General features: G+C 41.9%; 1 protein-coding gene across 2 annotated transcripts; it reads right to left on the reverse strand.

Annotated features, from left to right (window-relative positions):
- Positions 1-622: 622 nt before the first annotated feature.
- prpf18 (PRP18 pre-mRNA processing factor 18 homolog (yeast)) lies at positions 623-12190 on the reverse strand. 2 transcript variants are annotated; one of them, XM_029758622.1, is made up of 11 exons: positions 12004-12190; positions 11565-11642; positions 9716-9742; positions 3166-3270; positions 2953-3066; positions 2557-2706; positions 2285-2353; positions 1928-2068; positions 1772-1843; positions 1484-1639; positions 623-1336 (listed from the first exon to the last, which is right to left on the reverse strand). In XM_029758622.1, exons 1-11 carry the CDS (start codon positions 12067-12069, stop codon positions 1256-1258), a joined length of 1059 nt encoding a protein of 352 aa, XP_029614482.1. In that variant the 5' UTR covers positions 12070-12190; the 3' UTR covers positions 623-1255. The 2 variants fall into 2 exon arrangements, with proteins under 2 accessions (XP_029614482.1, XP_029614483.1); XM_029758623.1 differs by lacking the exon at positions 9716-9742.
- Between the last annotated feature and the right edge of the window lie 240 nt (positions 12191-12430).

The raw sequence follows: 12430 nt of genomic DNA on the forward strand, positions 1-12430 counted from the left end.
ACTCCTACAATTAATCCACAGATTAACAGTCAACCAAATTTGTTTCTCGTAATCTCTCCTCCTTCGGGTTTTTTCTTTGGACATTATATAGCAGTTGGCAACCAACTTTAAAGGTGCATTACCACAACTGACTGGAGCGTGAACCTCAATTCATCTTTCAATCACATGGGTATATGCTCCTAAAAACCAATGAGATGGGAGAGGCAGGATTTGCAGTGCATTGAGCTTCACAAATAGAACCAAGTTCTATTTTAGCGCCTTGCCACACAGACGTCCACAAGCAACGTTTGTTAACATGTGTAAATTTATCTTGCAACATTCACGCAGTGTCTGGTCAGCATGTAAAAGATCTGCAGCAATGCGTTGGTCTGTAGACAGACAAGTGTATAATAAACATTGGCTCTGCTGTTGGCTTCTGGAGATTATAGATTAATCATTTTATAGCTGTATAGCAAACTTTGCCCTTCGTTTAAAATGGCACTTCTCATTTAATGATCTTGTGCATTGCGACATTATAAAGCTAGGGAACATTTGCAGTTATCTAAAAGTTCCATCAAAATGTATTCTCTAAATAATATTCCTTCTTAATAAAGGAATGAAAAGTGACTGACACCAAACACCCTTGAATTTAGATATATTTATTGCATTAATAAGAACACAGTTTACCATTCACACAGGTAAGATGTATACTTGACAGGTTTCAACTGCTGTTTTCACCTTCTTGAATTTAAAGCTTATTTTTTTCAAAGCTTTGCATAATAAAACTTACACATCATGCCATTCTTACAAAGATATAGAACTAGCACAGTGGAGAAAGACGAATCTTAGAAGGGATATTTACACGGCATGTTCGTTCATTTGAGTAACAAGGAAAATACTAACCTGTACACCCTAAAAAAAAAAGCAACCCAAAACAGTAAACAGTGGCAAAAAGTGAGCCTCCAAATATACATGAACAGCTGGATTTCCATTGACAGGTATGTAGACAGAAGTACAGAGACTTCCTCAGCTGTTGTGACTTCCACAGACGTGTAACCAACCAGTGGATACCAATCCTGATCCTGTAAGACTACAAAGTATACAGGCATGCTTTCCATCCAACCCAACACTAGCGCACCTGATTCAACGTATTTTATGATCATCAAGACCATAATCAATTGAATTAGGTGCTGTAGTGCTAGGTTGAAACAAATGCCTGCGCACCCCAGGACTCTAAGACAAGGCTTGGTGACCACAGGTGTAGACGGTCAGTGTACTACAGGGCATTGTACTCCACGCACTTTGAGGGGTCTGTGGAGAAGTGTTTCTGGCAGATAGTCATCAACCTTTTCAGTCCCTGTTGAAGAGAGCAGACGTTAAGATATTTTCACAAGAAGGCTGAGCAGTCAGCTATCTTACTTCTGCTACTCTATTTGGGTTAACCCAGAGGTTAGGGGCATCTTTGATCCAAGTTATATTCAGAGGTTAACCCGGAGGTCCTAACCTGGATGTATTTTCTCTGGGTCTCGTCGTTGAGGACGTGGGCCACGTGTTTGGAGAAGATCTTCTCTCGCCCCGTACGGGCGTGGATGCCCACCATGGTCACCCCGATGGGCCAGGGGGCATTACCAATGGCCATCTGCAGGTATGCATCGTTCGCCTGGAACAGACAAGCACAGTTTAAGGACAACTGCCCAATCTTAGTTTAGTTACATGACACACACTATTACCAATCATACTAAACACAAAACACCCAATATAAGTGACAACAGGTAGAAAACAAGTTCAATACCTTTACATATTCTCTCTGCAGCATGAATTTAATGATGTCTGTGATTGATTCTTTGATGTCTGCTGGCAAACTCTAAAAAAAATTAAGAATGACAATAAACAAGACCATATCCACCACACTCATTTCACAGAGGGCAGTTCCCTGAGGTGAACACACCTTCTTGCGTAGTTTCCGGAATAGCGGTTTGAGGTAGGACTCAGTCTGTTTCTGGGTGGCGCTGGCCAGCTTGCCCTGGACGCTGCGCTTCACGTGGTCCTCTCGACCGTTCAGGTCCTTCGCCCAGACTCCCAGCAGGAACTACAGACCACAACAAACTATATCCACAACTGCCAAGAAACTACTGACCATAACACAACCATGTCAGCACACAAACATTATAAAAAAATTTTATATCTCCATCACAGCATTACAATAAATAATTACAACACTGGATAGAGATCACATCAGCAACTGTTGAATTAGCAAACAACTCTCCCTGAAGTAAAAAGCAGAGCATAACCCTCTCAGTCTCACCCTAAGGACTTTGTCGATGACATCCTGGTCCCCATTGTCATCTCCCGTTCCCAGAGATTTACCCAGAGCCTACAGGACAACAAATACCAAACAAGAGGACAAAGGGAATACAGTGTTCTTATGATGCATTGACACATAGGACTTTGTTTGGACTGTGGTAGAAGAGGGACATTCAGCACTTTTTATTTACAATTGTGGATTTAAATGTAGCCCTTAAACCCTGAGTTAAGGACAAATATAGTGGCTTTAGTGACTCCCCAGTCGCTGTGTACCTCCAGCTCCTCGATGGTTGTGTCTGCCTCGTGTACTCTTAGGTCGAATTGTGTGTCCACCTCGCCCGGCTCCCCAGTGCCCCCTACGATCTCATTCAGGTACTGTGCATCAATCTTATCCATGGCTGCCTTCAGGTCATTCCTCAAACCCTGCCCAGAGAATACACAGTAACACAGGTGATCATCTTTACATCACAGCTTGTCAGTGCCCGAAAAGTCACGTATAATGTTCTGGGCTAGCATGTACACAACAGTACCAAGGACAATGAGAGGTGAGTGCTTAAAAGTCTGTGTCCATCACTTCTTTAACCTTACAAAAACAATATAAAACCCACCACAAAAACAAAGAGCAAGTTCGCACCACCACCCTGCCTTATAACAGTGACAGGATGTTACCTTGTTGACTTCCGGAGCGAGAATCTCAATCTTCCTGAGCCTCTGGAAGGCCTCATAGTCTGACTCTGCAAACAGACGCACCGGTTCCCCTCGCTCCCTCAGCCGCCGGATCACCTGGACAAACAAACAAGCACGTCTCCTCCCTGTTCATACCAAATGAACAGAACCCAGGAGGCTTGACACAATAAAACCAGCTCTGATTGGCCGACTCACCTCCTGCCGGGAGAGCGACATTGGCAGCTTCTCCTCAGTCAGCTCCAACTCTAACGTGCTATTGGACGAGGTGGAGGGATCTACCTTCTCTTCTTTCTTCTCCATCTTTGAGATAACACAGAGGTAAAAGGGAGAGAGAGGGGCATGGGTCAGTTTCCTGTTTTCACTGCTATAGTGTACCACAGTATGAGTCATAATAACCAGCATTCAAACAGGTTCCAATAATTTTTCCCAAAGGGGATTTTAGGAACACTTAAAATAAGGGCTGTTCATATAGGCTTAACCTGGCATGGAGTTTTGATAACCGTGTAAATCTTTCTTTGACAATGTGACATCTATTCACCTGTATTTACCTCCAAAAATGCAAATTAGGCTAGCATAAAGAGCTACAAATGCCATGATCTGGCTGAGACTGCCCAATCAAGGCAAAGGTAAATTAATCCAGAGATTCTAATATTAGCTAAATGTAGTACTGAATAAATTGGCGAAATTTCTTACATTTACAATTTTATGAACTGTCTTGTGCAAGTTTTAAATTGACACAATACCTGTTAGCAAAAGGTGTCAGCTGGAGATGACATGCAGAAGCTTGCAAGGATGTTGTTTTGCATGTCTACTTTGATGCTATTTAAAAATGCTAATTGAGTAAAGACTAATATATTGATAAATGGTTACATGGCTATCAAAACGTCACGCCAGGGTAAGGATACACAAAACACAGGGAATTTTAGAATAAGTTAAAATAAGCGCTATGAGAAAAATGAAGTGGAAAAACGATTGGAACCATTTCCCTGTTTGACCGCTAGGTTTTATAAGTATTATGACACCTCCACTGTGGGGCTCTAGAGGCAAAACTCAGAGGTCTCCATTACTATTGGCTCTCACTAGAGATCTGTATATATATATATAATGAAAAGGTGCTCATATCTCTGTCCTAACAATAGGAGTTGGCAGGAAGGCAGTCGACAAGCTTAGGTCCAAAATAAGCCCATAGAAACGCATTGGGCTTATTTTGGACAGATTTTGGCGAGAGTGAAACCTCCTCTCTCTCAGCTGGCGAAATGTTTTATCATAATCATCCTCACAAACAGCTAAAATGCCAGCAGAAGCAGTAGAGCGTGCTCACTCCGTACTGTCATGCAGAGACATTATCTATTGCTACTGACTCACCTGGGACCAGCAGTCTCTTCCAAAGCAAACCAATGTCTCAAACCAATGTATGATGGTATACAAATCCATCATACCATTTCAAAGCAGCATGAACATAGGAAAAACACTGTTCCATGTAGACCATCTTCATGGCTGTTAAAAATCATGTTTTAAATGATTAAACCACTGCATAGCAATTTCATCTTTCAAATATACGTCGGGTTGGGTTGCAAAGGGTCAGAAACTTTCCGGAAATTTTCCATGGGAAATTAAGCCCGGGTATTTTGCTTAAATTCATTAAAGAAAGTTCGCCTATAACAGTGAACCTTTGTGGGATACACATAAGGCAATTCTAGGTCTTGTGGCATATTTTGGTTAAACTATCCCCAATTCAATGGATTTGTAACCCTCTACATGCACAGTGCATTCTTCCATCACATGTACAGCTGATTCTCATGATCTTGCACACTATGAGATGCTATTGAGCCCACACTACTACTGTCTGAGTCAAAGACTACATGCCTTTTGGTAAGTTTTGATTACAATACTGGGTGGTGTGAATATATTTTATAACATACATGATTTTTGTTAACTAGTAAATAGTAGCCTACAGCAAAGTGTGTTTAAATTATTTCAAACTTGTTAATTTCTGCTGATTAGTTTTTGCTACCATGTGGGTTTTAGCTTGCTTGAGCCTGCTAACTGAGTGTCAATTCACCGGTTTCCATACATGTTTCATTTTAAGACATTCATCTTACAAAAGGAGTTGTTTAATCTAACTGCTTAACTATTTATCTGCACAATTCCATGTATGTTGTTTTTTTTACAACAAAAAAATCTAATCTTTACAGGAAAATGCCACAGGCACTATCTGATGTGTGGAGACATTTCACTGCAGCTAATGTAGAAGGAAAAGCTGTGTACATTTGCAAATACTGTGCCAAATATGTGAAGAATGCAACAAAGATGCAGAATCTGGCAAAGTGCATGAAGTTCCCTCAGCGTTCACAACAAGCAACCTGACAAAAGTCCCTCTACTTCTATTCGAGGTGAAAATTATGAATCAGCACCTTATCGGTAGCAACAGCTCATGGTCCTCCTGGAATCTGAAGTGTTTTTGACTCATTGGATGAACATAGTCAGAGAAATGCTGATGAATGCCTTGCATGCAACTGGTTCACCTCTGATGCTCACAGGCAATGTATATTGGAAGAGATTTCTGAATGTTCTTCACTCAGGATACACACCTCCAACAAGACATGCTTCATCTACTAATGTGCTGGATGCAGAGTTCAAGTGAAGGTCAAGCAAATCAGAGAAAGCAGACTATTGCAATCATCTCTGATGGGTGGTCGAATGTTCGTGGGCAAGGAATAATTTACTACATCTCCAACCCTCAACCAGTATTCTACAAGAACACAGACAAAAGGGACAACAGACACACTGGTTTCTACATTGCAGATGAGCTGAAGGCAGTCATCAATGACCTTGGACCACAGAAGGTAATTGCACTGGTGACAGACAATGCTGCGACCATGAAGGCTGCTTGGTCTAAAGTGGAGGAGTCCTACCCTCACATCACACCCATTGGCTGTGCTGCTCATGCACTGAATCTGCTCCTCAAGGACATCATGGCACTGAAAACAATGGATACACTCTACAAGAGAGCCAAGGAAATGGTTAGGTATGTGAAGGGTCATCAAGTTATAGCAGCAATCTACCTCATCAAGCAAAGAGAGAATAAGAACACCACATTGAAGCTGCCCAGCAACACCCGTTGGGGTGGTGTTGTCATCATGTTTGACAGTCTCCTGGAGGGGAAGGAGGCTCTCCAAGAAACGGCCATATCACAGTCTGCCGATATGGACAGCCCCATCAACAGGATCCTCCTGGATTATGTATTTTGGGAGAGTGTGGTAAGCAGCCGGAAACCTATAGCAGTAGCCATTGCACGGATTGAGGGAGACAATGCCATCCTGTCTGATGTTCAGAATCTGCTTGCATATGTAAGAGAATAAATCCATCCTGCCCTGCCCACTTCACTGTTGCTCCAAGCAGAGGAAACTGTAGTTCTGAAATACATCAAAAACGTGAAGACTTCTCTGCCTGAAGCCCATACACGCCACAGTGTACATGTTGAACCCCAAGCATGCTGGCAAGAGTATCCTGTCTGGTGAAAAGATCAACAAGACCTATGTTGTCATCACTTCAGTGTCGTCTCGTCACCTTGGCCTGGATGAGGGCAAGGTTCTTGGCAGTCTGGCAAAGTGCACTTCCAAGCAAGGGCTTTGGGATGGAGATGTAATATGGCAGTCGTGCCAACATACAGTTGGAAGTCGAAAGTTTACATACACCTTAGGTAAATACAGTTAACTCAGTTTCACAATTCCTGACATTTAATCCTAGTCAAAATTCACTGTCTTAGGTCAGTTAGGATCACCACTTTATTTTAAGAATGTGAAATGTCAGAATATTTCTATCATCACATTTCCAGTGGGCCAGAAGTTCATTACTCAATTAGTATTTGGTAGCATTGCCTATAAATTGCTTAACTTGGGTCAAACGTTTTGGGTAGCCTTCCACAAGGTTCCCACATAAGTTGGGTGAATTTTGGCCCATTCCTCCTGACAGAGCTGGGGTAACCGAATCAGGTTTGTAGGCCTCCTCGCTCGCACACGCTTTTTCAGTTCGGCCCACAAATTTTCTATAGGATTGAGGTCAGGGCTCTATGATGGCCACTCCAATACCTTGACTTTGTTGTCCTTAAGTAATTTTGCAACAACTTTGGAAGTATGCTTGGGGTCATTGTCCATTTGGAAGGCCCATTTGCGACCAAGCTTTAATTTCCTGACTGATGTCATGAGATGTTGCTTCAATATATCTACATCATTTTTCTTCCTCATGATGCCATCTATTTTGTGAAGTGCACCAGTCCCTCCTGCAGCAAAGCACCCCCACAACATGATGCTGACACCCGTGCTTCACGGTTGGGATGGTGTCTTCAGCTTGCAAGCATCCCCCTTTTTCCTCCAAACATAACAATGGTCATTATGGCCAAATAGTTCTATTTTTGTTTCATCAGACAAGAGGACATTTCTCCAAAAAGTACGATCTTTGTCCCCATGTGCAGTTGCAAACTGTAGTCTGGCTTTCTTATGGCAGTTTTGGAGCAGTGGCTTCTTCCTTGCTGAGCGGCCTTTCAGGTTATGTCGATATAGGACTCGTTTTACTGTGGATATAGATACTTTTCTACCTGTTTCCTCCAGCATCTTCACAAGGTCCTTTGCTGTTGTTCTGGGATTGATTTGCCCTTTTCGCACCAACGTACGTTCATCTCTAGAAGACAGAACGCGTCTCCTTCCTGAGCGGTATGACGGCTGCGTGGTCCCATGGTGTTTATACTTGTGTACTATTGTTTGTACAGATGAACGTTGTACCTTCAGGCGTTTGGAAATTGCTCCCAAGGAAGAACCAGACTTGTTGCGGTCTACCATTTGTTTCTGAGGTCTTGGCTGATTTCTTTGGATTTTCCCATGATGTCAAGCAAAGAGGCAGTGAGTTTGAAGGTAGGCCTTGAAATACATCCACAGGTACACCTCCAATTGACTCAAATTATGTCAATTAGCCTATCAGAAGCTTCTAAATCCATGACATTTTCTGGAATATTCCAAGCTGCTTAAAGGTACAGTCAACTCAGTTTTTGTAAACTTCTGACCCACTGGAATTGTGATACAGTGAATTATAAGTGAAATAATCTGTCTGTTAACAATTGTTGGGAAAATTAGTAGATGTCCTAACTGACTTGCCAAAACAATAGTTTGTTAACAAGAAATTTGTGGAGTGGTTGAAAAACGAGTTTTAATGACTCCAACCTAAGTGTATGTAAACTTCCGACTTCAACTGTATCTCATCAGCCACCGGATGGAAGGGATTGAGGCTCTTTCTCCTGTTGCCTCCATGATCCTCCAAATCCCACCAACTACAGCCGCAACTGGTCCTTGTTTGGGAACACACACACACACACACACCAGGCTGACCAATACAAGGGTTGAAAAATTGGTGGCCACCCGGGCAAATTTGAGGCTTTTTGAGCCTGACAACGAGCCATCCTCAACAAGGTTGGAAAGTGACAGTGAAGATGAGGCCTCAGAGTCTGATGTTCAAGAGGTGGACATGAGGAGGTCCAGGGAGAAGACATAGAAGCCTGAGAGGAAGTTTATTTTACAGATGAATGTTGAAAATGTTTTTTTTTGGGGGGGGGTAGGTGCGATGGATCATTGGGGATCATTCAACATTCCCTTTTGTTGTTCAGGGAAATCATCCCATGTGAAGAGTCAACTCATTTAATTAAAGTTCAATTCGTAACTAATTGTTTTTTATTTATATTGTTAGGATTTAATCATGTCTACTTATAAGATAAACCTTCTATGTTTGTCTCCATATGATATGGTAAATATATCCAATGCATTAATGTTAATTCCCATATATTCCCGTTAATTCCCACGGAAAGTTTCCACCTCAGAATATTCCCCAAAATGTGCAACCCTACTGATGGGTCATGCTTTTAGAAGCACATGCATCTCTTCACCTTAAGATTGTGTTTCTAGGAAGAGCACAACCAACAACAACAACAAAAAGTACACCACAAAAGCCCCCAAAATGCACAAAGAATCCAAGTCAGATGCAGGTGCTGCATTTGTAAGCTAAAACCCACTTTATAGGCACATTTAGAGCTGTATTAGTCAGCTGAATTGAAATGCAGTTCTTCCCACACATGAGCGATTCTCAAAAGTAAGGCAAAACCTGCAAACACAAAAAACAGGGAAAAAAACAGAAAGTTGTTTCTGCTACAAAGGCCCATATCAAACTCATTTGAAATATAAGAGGCAAAGCCAGATTAACCCAAAACTTTAAAAAGCAAAAGGATAAACTGACAGAGCCTAAACTCATGCTCAACATGGCTATGTCCCAACTCTCCATTCCTTGCCCCCTCTCCTTCCAGACAACGGATCAGTGAAGGGACTGAATACAACTCACACATCCACCACTTAAATTCAACAGGTTTGAGCAACATGACTGAAGCTCTAAGCCTATTGGAAGGATGGGTGGAGCAATCATAATGTCTTTTACACTGTGCTTACATTCAGGTAACATTGAAGCAGCCTGGAGGAAAGAACTAGGGAATGGGTTATTTTTGGACTGTATATAGCTAGCTTGCTGCTAGATACATTTCCTCCATATTTTAAACTCCTATCAAGTCCTTGCAGACAGGTAGAATTGAAGGGAAGAAGCAGCGGAAAGGGGAGCTTTGCAAGATTTTTGGGACACACCACTGCCTACGGTCGATCATCCTCGAGACATGCTCCCTGCTTGCTGCCTTTGCTGTGCCATCATCCCCTACCTGTCTCTCAGGTGCCTCTTTCTGAACCTGCAGGGCAGCGTTCACAAGGTGGGAAGAGAGCACAGTCAACACAGGCTATGCAACATCAGAAAAACACTACCACACAACCCTGTAAGGGGGTCTAGTCATAGGCTGCACTGAAACTCTGAAAACAAGTCACTGAGGGGAGAAAAAAAGTGGAGATTGAACAGACAGTGCAGAGATAGGAAGGGGAGGAGGAAGGGAATGGAAGACAGAGAGGAAAGGAGAATCTCGAAACAAGGAGTAAGATGAAGGGCACAAGGGAGAGAGAATAAGAGAGAACAGACAATGGGCTATAACTAGCCTTTGATCATGACTCGCAGTTCTATTACATTACACATAAAAGTCATTGGATGAAGGCGTCTTCTGTACAGGGGAGGTTTGTTAAGAGCCTCGGCGCTCGGTCTGAACATTACCACGCATCGCTTGCGGTACGGTTTTAGAATAAGGACCTTATCTTTCATATCAGTGAGACATTTTCAAAAAACAAAACTGATACTTTTATAGGGTTAGGGTTCCCACATGGCCATATTTCCATGTTACAGCACTTGTTTACAGAAAACAGACAAGACAGAGGGACTACATCGGCGTCTCCGAACACCTGTGTGTAAACAGAAGGCGGCCACAAACGTGTTGTCACTGAAAAATACTGTCGGCGGCAACTGTTAAAACCGTCTCAAAACAGCACAGTAAGTGCATTTTGATGTGATATGAAAGTAGAGGGATTTGTGTTCCTAGAACCGTACTAAATCACATTTAGATTGAGAAAATGAACAACTAAGGAAGAATTTCACTTCTCTCATTGACTTAATCCAGCAGCATATCACCCTGCATCCCAATGCTGGCTTTCCTCTGAAGCTAAGCAGGTTTGATCCTGGATGGGAGACCAGATGCTGCTGGAAGTGGTGTTGGAGGGCCAGTAGGAGGCACTCTTTCCTCTGGTCTAAAACAATAATATCCCAACGCCCTAGGGCAGTGATTGGGGACATTGCCCAGTGTAGGGTGCCGTCTTTCGGATGGGGCATTTAACAGGTGTCCTGACTCTCTGTGGTCACTAAAGTTCCCATAGCATTTATCAAAGTAGGGGTGTTAACCCTGGTGTCCTGGCTAAATTCCCAATCTGGCCCTCATACCATCATGGCCACCTAATCATCCCCAGCTTCCAATTGGCTCATTCATCCCCTGTAAGTATTCTCCAGGTCATTGATGTAAATGACAACGTGTTCTCAGTCAACTTACCTGGTAAGTATTATTATTTTCATTTTTTTTACTTCAAATCCCAAACCCCGGAATGATCTACTAAAGGCATGCTTCCGTTCGGCTGGCCAAAGTCAACTAGGAGAACCAAACAAGTGTGCTCGCATACTCCTTTAAGACCTTGTGCTTTTTTCCCCCTCATTTTTCAAATACTACTGTTTGTCCATTTTGAGACACCGTAGCCAGTACACACTTCCATAAAATAATCTTAATTAAACAAAGATAAGTAAATTAATGACTTATTGAGTTTTTGCCAAAGAATACCTTAGTCACACAATTGTACTTCAAGACATTTGGTGCACTATTTCTCAATGAAAACAATTGGCATGAAAATGAGTAGTCCCTCATTGAATGACAGACTTCCCTGAAGAATCCCTACTGTTGACCAATCACCGACGAAGTGGCGTAGACTTCGGGTTGCGTCAACAACAACAAAAGTCTCAAGTCTAAAACGTCATAATATATGTACGAACTCTTCCGGCTGGAAAGCATGCATACGCCTTTCTTTAGTCCTCTAGGTTTAGAAACGCTGTTAAAAAAAGATTTAAAAATAGAAACGCTGTGATATTACCTTGTAGCCACATCTTTCGAAATACTCATCTTCTTCTTTTCGGGCAAGATCGGATCGTTTGAAGTATTTCTTTGAATCCTGTGAATAGATTCATTAACACCGCATGTCAACAATAAGATGCAACATTTTAATCTCACAAGTAAAAAATAATACTTAGCTAACTAACGTAGATGAGCTCTTGAAACTAAGCGAAGATAACGTTAGCTGGCGCACGCATGCCGCTAACCTTTGAGCCATATAGCTCTTAATTGTATCATGACGCAGGCTCACCCAACTTGTACTTTAAGCTAACGTTGGCTAGCTAGTTACTATTTTGAGTAAAAGTTATATTAAACGTTCCCTGCCCACGCCAAGCAACCTAGCTAGTTATCCTAGCCTAGCTAACTTAAAGCAACTCTAACTAGCTGACTAGTAAACATACTAGCTAGCAGCAACTCACATCAATAAGATCTTTGTCTACAATTAGTTTTCTCTTCCTCGCAATTTCAGCTTTTAAGAAATCCATATTAATGATCAAATATGTCGTTATTTCTTTAGTCTTCACAGTTCAAATGTATTGACCAGATCAGCTGTTTGGGAAAATGCTGGAAACAATCTGACCCGGACGTGAATAAGATTTCCTTCAACGTGAATACACACGTCATGGCGTTCAAAATAAAAGTTATTGGACTAAGGTGGTGTTATTAAGGATGACAAAAATGAATCGCTAAATACTGTAGCAATTTTTTACAGAAAATGGTATAGCTCTACGTACTGTCAGGAATCCACAGATGTTTTTTGACTCACTGAATAATGTTAACTCTATCAGTGATATAGAATCTAAACAGTGTGATGAACCCATCAAAGTTGAAGAGATTATACAGTTT

This window comes from Salmo trutta, chromosome 7 (assembly GCF_901001165.1).
Source record: "Salmo trutta chromosome 7, fSalTru1.1, whole genome shotgun sequence".
Classification (NCBI taxonomy): Eukaryota; Metazoa; Chordata; class Actinopteri; order Salmoniformes; family Salmonidae; genus Salmo; species Salmo trutta.